This window comes from Oryctolagus cuniculus, chromosome 4 (genome assembly GCF_964237555.1).
Source record: "Oryctolagus cuniculus chromosome 4, mOryCun1.1, whole genome shotgun sequence".
Classification (NCBI taxonomy): domain Eukaryota; kingdom Metazoa; phylum Chordata; class Mammalia; order Lagomorpha; family Leporidae; genus Oryctolagus; species Oryctolagus cuniculus.
Window position 1 is genome coordinate 170007070 of NC_091435.1, and position 13690 is coordinate 170020759.

Below are 13690 nucleotides of genomic sequence, written 5' to 3' on the forward strand. Positions count from 1 at the left end.
GATAATGAAATTGATAAAAATAGAATTAGAATTTGCCAGATAGATTGTTTTAAAAAATGAGATGAAAGGCACTGGCGCTGTGGCATAGTAGGCTAGGCCTCCACCTGCGGCAACGACATCCCATATGGGCATTGGTTCTTGTCCCAGCTGCACCTCTTCTGATCCAGCTCTCTGCCTATGGCCTGGGAAAACAGTGGAAGATGGCCCAAGAACTTGGGCACATGAATCCATGCGGGAGCCCTGGAAGCAGCTCCTGGCTCCTGGCTTCAGATTGGCCCAGCTCTGGCCGTTGCGGCCATTTGGGGAGTGAACCAGCAGATGGAAGACCTGTCTGTCTGTCTCTTCCTCCCTCTGTCCATGGCTCTACTTCTCAAATAAATAAATAAAAATCTTCTTTGTTTTTTTAAGATCTATTTATTTATTTGAAAGCCAGAGCTTCAGAGAGGCAGCGGGGACTCGAATTGGCGCCCATATGGGTTGCCAGCACTGCAGGCAGCAGCTTTACACGCTACAACAGAGTGCCGGTCCCAGTAAAAATCTTAGAAAAAAAAGATAAAGAACTTGAATAACATAAAAAACAAACAAACAAACAAAAAAAAAAAAAAACAAAACAAGAAGTCCAGGGCCGGTGTTGTGGCATCATGGGTTCAGCCACTGCCTGCCGCACCAGCACCCCATATATGCAGCACCGGCATCCCATATGGATGCCAGTTTGAATTCTTGCTGCTCCACTTCCAATCCAGTTCCCTGCTAATGGCCTGGGGAAATAGCGGAAGATGGCCTAAGTCCTTGGGCCCCTGCCACCCATTTGGGAGAGCAGGCCTGGCTCAGCCCTGGGTATTGCAGGATTTGGAAAGTGAGCCAGGGGATGGAATATATCCCTCTCTACCTCTCTCTATATATAACTCTGCCTTTCAAATAAGTGAAATAAAAAAAAAAAAAACACAGGAAATCAAAGAAGTTCCCTGCAAATGCTAATGGACTACCTATATAAAATGATGATATGCTCCACTAGCTTTATAATACTAAAATAATAAAAAGCTTTCACAAAGTATCTAATAATATGTCACTCAAGGCTAGTCTAGAAAAATAAAAAGCCAAAAATATGTAAAAAATAATATTACTATAAGAAAGAAATGGTTATACAAACAATTAGTACAGTTTTGTTTTATTTTATTTTCTTTTGGCAGCAGAGTGGACAGTGAGAGAGAGAGAGAGACAGAGAGAAAGGTTTTCCTTTGCCATTGGTTCACCCTCCAATGGCCGCCGCGGCTGGCGCACCGCGCTAATCCGATGGCAGGAGCCAGGTACTTCTCCTGGTCTCCCATGGGGTGCAGGGCCCAAGCACTTGGGCCATCCTCCACTGCCTTCCCGGGTCACAGCAGAGAGCTGGCCTGGAAGAGGGGCAACCGGGACAGAATCCGGCGCCCTGACCGGGACTAGAACCCGGTGTGCCGGTGCCGCAAGGTGTAGGATTAGCCTAGTGAGCCGCGGCGCCGGCAGTACAGTTTTTTTAAATTAAGAGAACACAACAATAAGTTTTATAACAAAGGTTCTTTAAATCCATATGAAATTGATATTCTTAAAAAAAATATATAAATAACCAACATTTCAAAAAGAGGTTAAAGAGCTTATCAGACCCTAAAAACAGAGTAATGAATTAGAAAAATATGTAAAACAGGAAAACTAAAATATATTCCACAACAGACTTATTCATTAAGATGAATGCCAAAATCTTAACTAAACCCAGCTAAACAATTTTACCAGCATTACAATGTACAATGGCCAAACAGAATTTAGTTCAATAAAATTGGACAAATGAAAAAAATCAAACATAATCATTCTAAAGATATTAAAGGATGCTTGATAAAATTTATCATCTACTCCTGATAAAAATTTCCCAAAATATGAATAGAAGGGCATTTTCACAATCTAACATGGAGTATTCCATAGTCACCCATTTCAAATATCATAATTCGTTAATGTTAACTATGATCCCACCACACTCAGGGATAAAACAAATGTCTCAATAATTTCCATTCTTTTCTAATATTGTTAACAAAGATTCTAGGTTATAAAGGATCTTAAAAAAAGTTAAATCAAGAAAATAGGACAATCTTCATATATTCATAAATTTTTAACAAGCACTGAATTTTATTGCTGAAAAAGAATACCTCCTGGTAAACAGTATTAGAAAAAACTTCATTTTTTTAACAGAAAAAGATAAACTGATGAAAAACATTGAAAAGGTATTTAAAAACAGAACCACATATTTATGGAAATTTATTCCACAAACATGGACATTTCCAGAAAGATTGCATTACAAACCATCAGAGGCATTCAGTTGGGAATATGAAGTTGGATATCTATACTTCATACAAAAATAAAGTGTACTGTATCTAAACCTAAGAACTAAGAAAACAATGATAAGGGTTCTAAATGATTCAATGTTTTTTGTAACTATAAAATGAGGCAGGCCATTTTGACTACAACAAAAATCACAAAAGGAGTAGTACCTCAATAAATAAAAATTTAACGTTTTGATATACAAAAGACAGCTTAAATGATATCTGAAGAAACGACAAACTGTGGAAAATACCTGCAACGTATATAATATCCTTATGGTATATTAAAAGTTCTTAGATATAAATTTTAAAAATGCAGAGTATAAACTGACAATCTGTAGAAGAATTATAAAAGGGAAAAATAATGATTCAGGAGAGACAAACTATAATAACATTCTATTTATTAAATTGAAGACTTTAAAGAAACGGATAATAAGACAATATTGGTAAAGAAACAAGTTAAAGACCGTTATACACACACAAACGTACATACACACTCACCATAACATGGGGTATTCACAAACTGCTTATTGTGCGGTAAATTTGTTTGGGCACAGAATGAAAGTCTGGAAAAGTATATACTAAATGGCTAAAGTGATAGGTTATAGAAGAGGAGAATTCAAGGGGAGAGGTTTTTTCTTACTGTTCTTTTGGGCATCCTCAAAATATGGACAATGAGAAATACTAAGAATTTGTGCTATTTTTTGGTATAATGAAGAGTGAGCAAAGCGAAGAAAGTTTATTCAAAGAAACAGAGAAAGCTCTCAGCAGCAGGGAGTGGTCCTAAAAGGTGACCCGAATTTGTCATCTTTCATCACTGTTTGTAGCATCTGTGATTACACACACAGGAGCACGTACAGATATGTACTCACATGTACATGCACATATGTACTGCAGTCCATATACAAGAATGCTTCCTTTGTAATCTTCTGTATTATAATGAGCATACATTGCTTTCTACTACCAGAAAAATAATTTAAAAGCAATTTTCCTCAGGGTTAATAAAATGCTGGCAACAACTTACTGAAGTCCAGGGGTGGGGGACCTACCCGAATGATGAACCTGATTGCTGCACATCCAGAAGTTGCCATGACTTTTGCACTATTGGGGACAAGGTTAAAAAGTGTAGGAACAATGGCTTCAGCGCCATGATCAAACTTGTTTCCCAGAACTGTTGAAAGATGCCTACAAAAGGAGACAAGAAGTATAAGTTTAACATTAAACATAGGCAGGACCATATAATTTTAAAATACTGAATTAATTTAGGAATTTTTATCTTAATGAGTTCTAATGGCAGAAAAATGAGAAAGGGAAGTCCAAACACAATTATTCCCTTCTTTTCCTCATCCTTTAACTTGTTGGTTCAAAGTTGAAATCCGGGATCGTATTCCTCTCTTTGCAACGGCACTTGCAGAAGCCATCTGATTTGAGAACTCAACTATGAATGCTAAGTACACGCCAAGTGAAATAACCAGCTCTGACTTCTTGACCCTTCATCTTTATCCATCAGTATTTCCACTGTGATGCTCTAAAAATTAATCTTAAATTCAGCATCTTTTACAAACAAGTTTGAAATCTTCTGAAATCAATGCTCCTAATGACATTATTTATTCTATAAACAGGACCACCACATTTGTAGTCACAAACACTCCCTGATATCTTTGGGGCAGGACTTCAGAAACCATGATTGAAAATACAGCTCTATCACAAGCTAGTGGGTTCAGTGATTTTAAGCACAAGCACAGTTGCTCGTCTCTTTCTGAATTTGTACCAGAACAGCTAATTCAGCCTTTCATAGTATGGTTCTAGATCTGACAGTGACTGCAGCATTGGGACATTCTGATATATCTTATTTAAAATATACAGTTAGGATAGCGTTAGTTCCAAAAATTCAGGTCTTGGATTCAAACAGGTAATCTGACTTAGAGCCACGACTAGTGTTCAGTTACAGTATCAATTCTCCCTTGTCTAAACTCACAGGCAAAATCAAAAGCAGAGAGGTGTTGCCAGTACCTAGATGTCGTCATCCTTTAAGGAGCGTGAGTTTTGTTCTGGTAGACAGGTAATGAACTCAGGTACCAGTCTGATCTCTGTAACTAGTTGGGAGAGGAGGGGTAGGAGAGTAGCCTTGGTTTACAGCTGGGTTAGTGCCATTCCCATTTTACAATGGCCTCTCTGCAGTCTTAATGAATGCCCATGGTATTGAGTAAGGGATCTTCTTCCTGGCTGGTTAGACCTGGAACACCGCCCAGCAGTGTATCAGCTCTGGGAATTGTTCCATGCCTTTCACATGCACAAATGAGCATTCAGTTAACTCGGGATCACACAGCTTTCTATACATCTTTTTCTATGTGTCTCTCTTCTTTGTAGTATTCTACACTGCAAATTTCAGCCAGTGAACTTGCCTTGCTCTGCTTAGGTTTTCTCTCCATTGCCCACGGCTTAGAGAGTGCCTTGGCTTAAAATCTTGCCGATCATACTGTTCAACGTATTTGTGCTTTTAAGAGTTCCAGTCCTGCCTGACTAATGTCCATTATCTGGACAATATTTTAGATATTTTGTCTAGTTGTCTGAAAGAGGGCTAGTCCTGCTTTAAGTATATTTTTCTTTTTTTATTTTTTGACAGGCAGAGTGGACAGTGAGAGAGAGAGACAGAGAGAAAGGTCTTCCTTTTGCCGTTGGTTCACCCTCCAATGGCTGTTGCGGCCGGCGCACAGCGCAGAGCTGATGGCAGGAGCCAGGTACTTCTCCTGGTCTCCCATGGGGTGAAGGGCCCAAGCACTTGGGCCATCCTCCACTGCACTCCCTGGCCACAGCAGAGAGCTGGCCTGGAAGAGGGGCAACCGGGACAGAATTCGGCGCCCCAACCGGGACTAGAACCCGGTGTGCCGGTGCTGCAAGGTGGAGGATTAGCCCAGTGAGCCGCGGCGCCGGCCAGTATATTTTTCAAGGTTATACTTTATGGACTTTGGGTTTTTTTGCTAATTAAAGCCATTTGATCAGTTTAGTATATTAACTTATCTACCAACCTTTCTAAATATCATTTATAATACATTTTCTTATGGTTTCCTGCATGGGTAATAAATTATGCCACCTGCTCGTAATGGCAGTTTTGTTCCTTTTCTTGCGATCATCATACTTTTTGTTTACTTATTTTTTACTAGAACATCTAACATAGTCCTGATTAAAAGTATCAATAGTAGGCACCTTTGTGTTCCCTACCTTCAAAGGAAAGTATTTGATCTTGTAAGACCTTAAACAACAATATACACAATAACAGTATCTAGTGGTGAATGGAATTTTAAGTGTTCTGTCAATTAAGTGCTCTGTGGAAGAATATAAACATATAGATTTTGGCAAGTTAATAATGCATGTTATAATTCTAAGATAATTTCTAAAATATCAGAAATAGAATGTTTAATATCCAAATTAGTGATGATAAAAATGAATATAGCTAGTTTCCAAACCTTTTATTTTCTTCTTATGCAGGTAGAGTTAATGACTAAAATTCCACCAATAGGTTGCAGATACAGACAACACACTTTAAGGCTGGTGTAAGAGTTAAAGATTAAAAAAAAAAGAAAATTGGAAAAATGAATCCTATGTATAATACAAATTATTTATAGATCATATATACTTTTTTTGGGGTCATCTTGTAACTGGTTTACTCAAAGAGCGCTGAATCAATGAGTACTCAACCCATTCATAAAACATACTAATTCCAAAAGGATTTTACTTACGCGACAGTAATGCAAGCTTCGCGAACCACCTGGGACCTAAGATCCTTAGCGGAAAGTTTAAGTGCTCCGTCCAACAAGCGTAAATGCTGGAAAAAGCAATCATATTGTGCAGCTCCTGCAACCAGGAGGGATCGGATTTTCTTAAGCTGGTTAAAAAAAAGGACTATTGTTACTGATACAAAACTTGATAGTGGGGAGAAAAAGCTATCTAAGTTAAAATATTCACACAAAATTTCCAAAACTGGAATACAAGATGTTTCATTGGATCTACATAACTACATTCAGGTATTCAGATATATACAAAACATGTCCGCTGTAAACAGACATGCGGAAAAGGCCCCTGGAGAGCAGCAGCACAGGTGCAGTCAGGAGCGTAACAAAAACATGCAGGTCAGTAAACTTTCAAGTTGTAAGGGAGTCTCTCATTTTCAAATTATGGTAAAATACATAATAACATAAAATTTACCATATGAAACACTGTAAAGTATACTGTACATTTCAGTGGCATTAAGTAATTCATAATATGCAATCACTACCTCAATCTATTAAGTAAAAGTACAAAATTAAATAAACAATCAATAAGCCATCATCATGTCCATCTTACCATTATCACACTTTATGAAAAAAAAAATAGCTCTTTCTCCTCATGTATATACATGGGCATTTCAAAAAACTTACTGCATTGGCACGTTGATCCCAGTCGTGTTTGTCATCTGACAAAATTTCCCTGATTTTATTTAATGTTTCTTCAAGTTCTCGACTAGAATAGATCTTAAAGAAAAGATGCAGAATTCAAAATTAGGCTCTGCTGTGTAAAATAATCTTTTAATTAATGGGTTATTGCCCATTCTAGCATCATTTTTTAAATGGACAATGAAAATCCATTATCACAATAATAAAATGTGGCTTTTCTTCTTATTCTTTTTGCTATTCCCTGCCCCCACTACCTCCTACCCCAGGAGTAACTTCAATATTTTTTTTTTTTTTTTTTTTTGACAGGCAGAGTGGACAGTGAGAGAGAGAGACAGAGAGAAAGGTCTTCCTTTGCCGTTGGTTCACCCTCCAATGGCCACTGCGGCCGGCGCACCGCGCTGATCCGAAGGCAGGAGCCAGGTGCCTCTCCTGGTCTCCCATGGGGTGCAGGGCCCAAGCACTTGGGCCATCCTCCACTGCACTCCCGGGCCACAGCAGAGAGCTGGCCTGGAAGAGGGGCAACCGGGACAGAATCCAGCGCCCCGACCAGGACTAGAACCCGGTGTGCCGGCGCCACAAGGCAGAGGATTAGCCTAGTGAGCCGCGGCGCTGGCCCTACTTCAATATACTCTTGAAAATGTTTGTAATTTGGGGCTGGCACAGTGAGTTCAGCTGGCACCTCTGACGCCAGCATCCCTTATGGGTGCCAGTTCATGTCCTAGCTGCTGCACTTCTGATCCAGATCCCTGCTAATTTGCCTGGGAAAGCAGCGGAAGACGGCCCAAATGCTTGGGCTCCTAAACCCAAGTGGGAGACCTGGATAGAGTGCGGGCTCCTGGCTTTTGCCTGGCCAGCCCCAGCCACTGCAGTCATTTAAGCAGTAAACCACCAGATGGAAGACACCTCTCCCTGTAACTCTGCCTTTCAAATGAATACATAAATCTTTAAAAAAAAAAATGCTTTGTAATTTAAAAATAAGTGCTTAGGCCCTGGCCCTGGCCCACATGTGGGAGACTCAGGTAGAGTTCCAGGCTCCCAGCTTTGGCCCAGCTTAGTCCTGGCTCCTGTGGGCATTTGGGGAGTGAACCAGCAGATGGAAGACCTCTCTCTCTCTCTCTCTCTCTGCCTCTCCTTCTCTCTCTGTGTAACTCTGACTTTCAAGTAAAATAAATAAATCTTAAAAAAAAAAAAAAAGAAAGAAAATAAGAAGCTCACAAAGAATGGAAGGGAAGTCCCAGGGAAGCCTACACAGAATGAGGGTTTACATCTAGTCAGGACAGTGAGCTTGAGCTGAGAGCTAATGTGTGAGTAAGACACCAGAGGCAAAGCTGAAAAAGACTGGCTTTCCCTGGAGGATGAACGGCATGTGCAAAGTTCTGTGAAAGAAACTGAACAGTGGTGTAGGAGTGAAGAGTGCAAAGGGGACAGGGAAGAGTCAGTGTCCCGGGCCTAAGGCAATCAGTGCAAGACCTGTTTTTTACAACACAGTCAAGGTTCAGAGGTAGGCATGTGGCCTAAATGTTTAAAGTTTTTTTTCCCATTTATTCTTATTTGTTTGAAAGGTAGAGAGAGAGAGAGAGAGAGAAAGCAAGTGCACTCCCATTAGCTGGTTCACTCTCCAAATGCACACAAAGGCCAGTGCTAGGTTAGGATGAAGTCAAAAGCCAGGAACTCATTCTGAGTCTTCTACACAGGTCACAGGTAACCAGGCTCATGAGCCACCCCTTGCTACTTCCCAGAGTGTGCATTAGCAGGAAGCTGGAATCAGGAACCAGGCTGGGACTTGAACCCAGGTAATCCGATATGGGATACAATGTCTTAAGTGCATGCCAAACATCTGCCCTCCAAATCTGTGTAGTTAGGCGAATCAGGCAAGTTTGACAGGATCACCTGAAAAGAGGCAGAAGGCAGTGAAGGTGTGTCGCTAATCCTAAGGAAAGTCAATGCAGAGGAATCAGAAGCGAGAGAGAGAAGTGGGGTCCTAATGATACTGTGCAGCCCTCAACAAACAGCCTGCATGTATCTTTCAACATTTATTAAATTCCAGTATTTACTACCCAAGTAGAGAGGGATGAGTCTATAAAGGAGACAGATGAAGTGGACACAGAGGTAGAAGGAAAAGAAATGGCAGAATATTTTAACACAACTACCTAAAAAATTTACAAAAGAGTGGGTGTGGTCAACAGTGTTTAATATTATAAAGATTCAGAGAAAACTAAAATTGGTTGATTCTGGTGCTATGAAGATGATGAGTGATCTATCCTAGACCTATTTCAATGGAGGAAGAAGCTGGCACAGGAGCAGATGAAGGTGAGACAACTCTTTTGTAAGTCTTACTGAGAAGGCAGAGACAGAGTATCTGGATATCAGGAGGATATAGTGTCCTGTGAGGTGTTTTTTTTTGTTTGTTTGTTTGTTTGTTTTTTAAGAAATCCAGCCATATGTAACAGAGTGGGTAGGTTCTAGAAAAGAGCAAGAACTTGAACCCATAGCTGAACACTGATGAAGGTACTGGTTTGGGGGAAATACTCTGCACCTGGAGCATAGGGCACAGGGGTACAGAGAGAACAAGGAAGCACCAGAAGGGTGGTGCTCCCATTCGATGGCATCTATTTCAAGGGAACTTCAAAGAGTTCATGGAAAATTATTAATTTATTTTGAGGCAAAAATTATTTCAAAACCAGCACAGTTTTTTCATAATATACATTTCCATTAATTTTATTTGAAAGGCAGAGTGACAGAGAAAAAGAGAGAGAGGAAGAAACAGAGAGAGATGGAGAGCCGGCACTGTGGCGCAGCCGGTTAAAGCCCTGGCATGAAGCTCCGGCATCCCATATGGGTGCTGGTTCTAGTCCTGGCTGCTCCTCTTCTGATCCAGCTCTCTGCTATGGCCTGGGAAAGCAGTGGAGGATGGCCCAGGTCCTTAGGTTCCTGCACCCATGTGGGAGGCCCAGAAGAAGATCCTGGCTCCTGGCTCCAGATCAGCACAGCTCCAGCCATAGTGGCCATCTGGGGCATGAACCAGCGGATGAAAGATCTCTCTCTGTCTCCACCTCTCTCTGTAACTCTGCCTTTCAAATAAATTAAAAAAATAAATAAATAAAAATAAAAAGAGAGAGAGAAAGAGAAAGAGAGATGGAGACTGAGCTCTCTCTCGTCTGCTGATTCACTCCCCAAATGGTAGCAACAGCCAGTGCTTGGTCAGGCCAAAGCCAGGAGCCAGGAACTCATCTAGGTCTCCCACGTGGGTGACAGGAACTGAAATACTTGAGGTATCATTTGTTTTCCAAGCACATTAGCAGGGAGCTGAATTGGAAGCAAAGAAGCCAGGCCTTGAACTGGCACTCCAGTATGAGATGCGGGTGTCCCCAGTGGTAGCTTTTCTGGCTTCACCACAATGTGCACTCTGTTAATTTTGAAATACTCTCAAGTTCAGTAAATTAAGACGAGAATGCTATTTATTAGGACAAGAGAAGAGAAGAGAGCCAGGTTGATGGTTGGAGAGGAAAGAAACATGCCTGATAACTAATGAGAGCAGAGAAGTAATCTGACCAGAGAAACACAGTAAGGATTTCAGATGGGTGAGGGCTTATTTTATGTGAATTCCATTAAAAACTATGGGCCTTGATATGTGACTTTTTACTGCAGAACTATTTCTGGCTTTGGGCACAGACAAAATAAAAAGTTGGGAATCAGAGTTGTAGTTTTACAAAAAAATGTTTTTAAATAAAAAATAAAAAAGGGATTTTTTTTTTTAAGGTTTACTTATTTTACTTGAAAGTCACAGTTACACAGAGAAGAAGAGGCAGAGAAAGAGAGGTCTTCCACCCGCTGGTTCACTCCCCAGATGGCCACAACAGCCAGAGCTGTGCCAACTGAAGCCAGGAGCTTCCTCCCAGTATCCCATGCGGGTGCAGGCGCCCAAGGACCTGGGCCATCTTCCACTGCTTTCCCAGGCCACAGCAGGGAGCTGGATTGGAAGTGGAGCAGCCGGGTCTTGAACTGGCACCCATATGGGATGCTGGCACTGCAGGCAGCAGCTTTACTTGCTCTGCCACAATGCCAGCCCCAAAAAAGGGATTTGAATTTAGTATATTACATGCAACCCTACCATACCAAAAGAAACTTTTGGTATCAAAACTTAGGTAAGAAGGAAAGTAGTGATGAAAAAGTCCGAGTAGAAAAGACTAGACTGGAGATCTCTGACGTCATAGAGAAGCAGCCAACAGAGCACTTGGAACAAGCAGAGATCATGGGTCAATAACGAGATGTTTCATTAACAATTCTGGAAACAGAGTAATAACATACGGGGGGGCTTCAAAAAGTTCATGGAGGGGCCAGCTTTGTTGTACTTTGCTTTTCAATTGAATATTTTTAAAACCTTCATGGAAAATGGAATTAAAAGATAATACAATTTCCACAATTTTTCCTAAAATATTTAGTTTTACTTATTTGAAAGGCAAAGACAGAGAGAGACAGGGAGTGGAGGAAGTAGAGGAGAGAGGACACACATCTGTACACACACCCCACATCCCCTACACAAATACGCTTCCCATCTACTGGTTCATTCCTACAATGCATATGAAGGCAAGGAGCTGGGCAAGACTGATGCCAGGAGTCAGGAATTCATTCTGAGTCTCCAACATGGGTAACAGAAACCCAACTACATGAGCCATCACCTGCTGCCACCCAGGGTATGCCTTAGCAGGAAGCTACACTGGGGAATGAAGCCAGGGCATGAATGTCAAAAATTTGTCCCTCTGAGACTTTTAATATATTTTTTTATTTCAGAGGTAGAGAGACAGAGACAGAGACAGCACCCAGTCATTAGAGACTACCCAAATGCCCCCAGTGGCCAGAGCTAGGCCAGGACAGAAGCCAGGAGCACAATCCAGGTCTCCCATGTGGGTGGCAGGAACCCAGCTACTTGAGTCATTATCTGCTGCCTTCTAGGGTCTACACTGGCAAGAAGTTAGGAGGAGCAGGAGCTGGGAATCAAACTCAGGTACGTGGATGTGGCCCTTAGGCATCTTAACCACCAGTGTTTAATTCACTCCACCAATTAGTTTCATGAATCCCTCTTCTGTAAGTAACATCAAAAATCCCATTAAAGTAAGGGTGGGGAGGAGATGGAGGAATATGATGGGTCACTCAAGTGACGCGTTGATCAAGAATGCATCAAACTTTAGCATAAGAATAACAGCTAGCATGTACCTGGCACATACTTTATCTGCTCTCATATTCAATTCAATCACCCTGAGTACGTGGTAACACTTCCTATTTAAGATGAGGAAACTGAAGTACAGAGAGCTAAGTAATTTGTTCAAGGTCATTCAGCTAGTGTGGTGGAGCTTAGATTCCAATCCAGGCCACTGTGGGATGCTGTCCACCTCAGCACGTGGCAACAATGAAGAAGCTGACCACAGAGCACAACCCTCATGTAAAGTGTGTGTGGAAACAATGCTCACCAAGTGACTACAAGGGGAGCAGGCACAGTAAACCTTCTATAAACTACTAATAGCATGTGAATCAAGAGAATAAACAGCCTCTTTTTTAAAGAATTTCAAGGAAAAAAATTAGATTTTAATTAAGGCAAGAAAATTGGAGAGACCCTCCAAAAAAAAAAAAAAAAAAAAAGGATTTAGGGGAGGTGTTGCTTTTGAAAACAGATATTCCAGAGGGCACAATGAAAGGGACGGAACATTTGCAAGCCAGGGAGGTAGTGGAGAGTCAGTTGCAAGGCTGCAATGGGTAACTTGGCTTTACTGATACTATGATGTTAACCATTCTAATATGAATATGGTGAACAGTGAAAAATGTGTAAGTTCAACTGAGTTTTATTAATTAACTGTTTCTACAACACTGATATTTCCCTGTAAAATACAAAGAGGGAGAGGAGAATATATTTTTCCTATTATTCAGCAGTATCATGCCTATGTTTACACTTGAAAGAAACTCCCACAAATAATCATGAACATATGTATAAAAATTCTGACTGCAGCATGACACAGAATAACAAACCATCTACTAACTGAAATGAATGAAGCAAGCCTACCGGTTCTACATTGGGCAAAAATAAAAAATACTTAGTAAAAAGCCACGTTGTAGGATATGTGTACAATATATAATTTGTATTTTTAAGGCATGGAAAAATATTCTTATTTACAGATATGTCCACTCTGTTTCAATTACTTCTATGTGAATGGCTCACAAATTTATACTGTCAACAAACCTCCAACATTCTCTAGGCTCTAAACTCATTAATTCAAGAATGTGAACTTTCAGCTGGACACTGTACTGTTATGTTTTTCAATAATAAAGATTCCATTTTATTTCAGCCTCACTGGAGAAAAAAAATCACTTCAAAATCTAGATACACCAAGAAATACTTACTTGGTAGTAATAAGTCAAATATTTCATTTACATAATCACTTAAGGACAAAGAAATTTCAACAAGGAGCAAACCAGATGATGACATGAACAGGCACACAGGTGCTACTCATGAGGCATTCACTTTACTGGCAGCCTTACCTGAATAGAAGGGACATCTGTAAAAGCTTTTATAAAATCATCCTCGTCAACGGCTCCGGCACCTCCTTCTTTAGAAGCACCTGCTAATTAAAAGAAAATTAATGGAGAACATGGAAAATGTAACTCATATGATATCAGTAAAAGCAAAATTTTTAAGGATATTCCAACTTATAATAAAGCGTTAAGAAACACTTCAAACTTTCATAAAGTCAGGAACATAGGACCATTTGATTAACTCTTAGGAAGGAAGTAGACTAGAAGGGTAGGAAAACAACTACAAAAAAAGAGCTCCTCAAATCACTCAGCTCACTCAGTGCACTAGAGCAAGGACACAATATATTCAAGTGAAAGGATAAACACTTAAAAGAAAAAACAGCAATT

The 13690-nt window shown here is 40.4% G+C and overlaps 1 protein-coding gene across 50 annotated transcripts in view; it reads right to left on the minus strand.

Annotated features, from left to right (window-relative positions):
* Positions 1–13690, minus strand: part of CLASP2 (cytoplasmic linker associated protein 2) — a 209664-nt gene that overhangs the window by 103191 nt on the left and 92783 nt on the right. For 28 of the 50 annotated variants that reach the window (XM_051818590.2, XM_051818552.2, XM_051818553.2 and 25 more), the window contains 4 exons: positions 13310–13392; positions 6764–6856; positions 6086–6231; positions 3395–3530 (listed from right to left, as the gene is read on the minus strand). In XM_051818590.2, the coding sequence (XP_051674550.1) occupies positions 3395–3530; positions 6086–6231; positions 6764–6856; positions 13310–13392 (458 nt within the window). The remainder of the gene's footprint in view (positions 1–3394; positions 3531–6085; positions 6232–6763; positions 6857–13309; positions 13393–13690) is intronic. The other 22 variants (XM_051818550.2, XM_051818556.2, XM_051818571.2 and 19 more) reach the window with 1 other exon arrangement.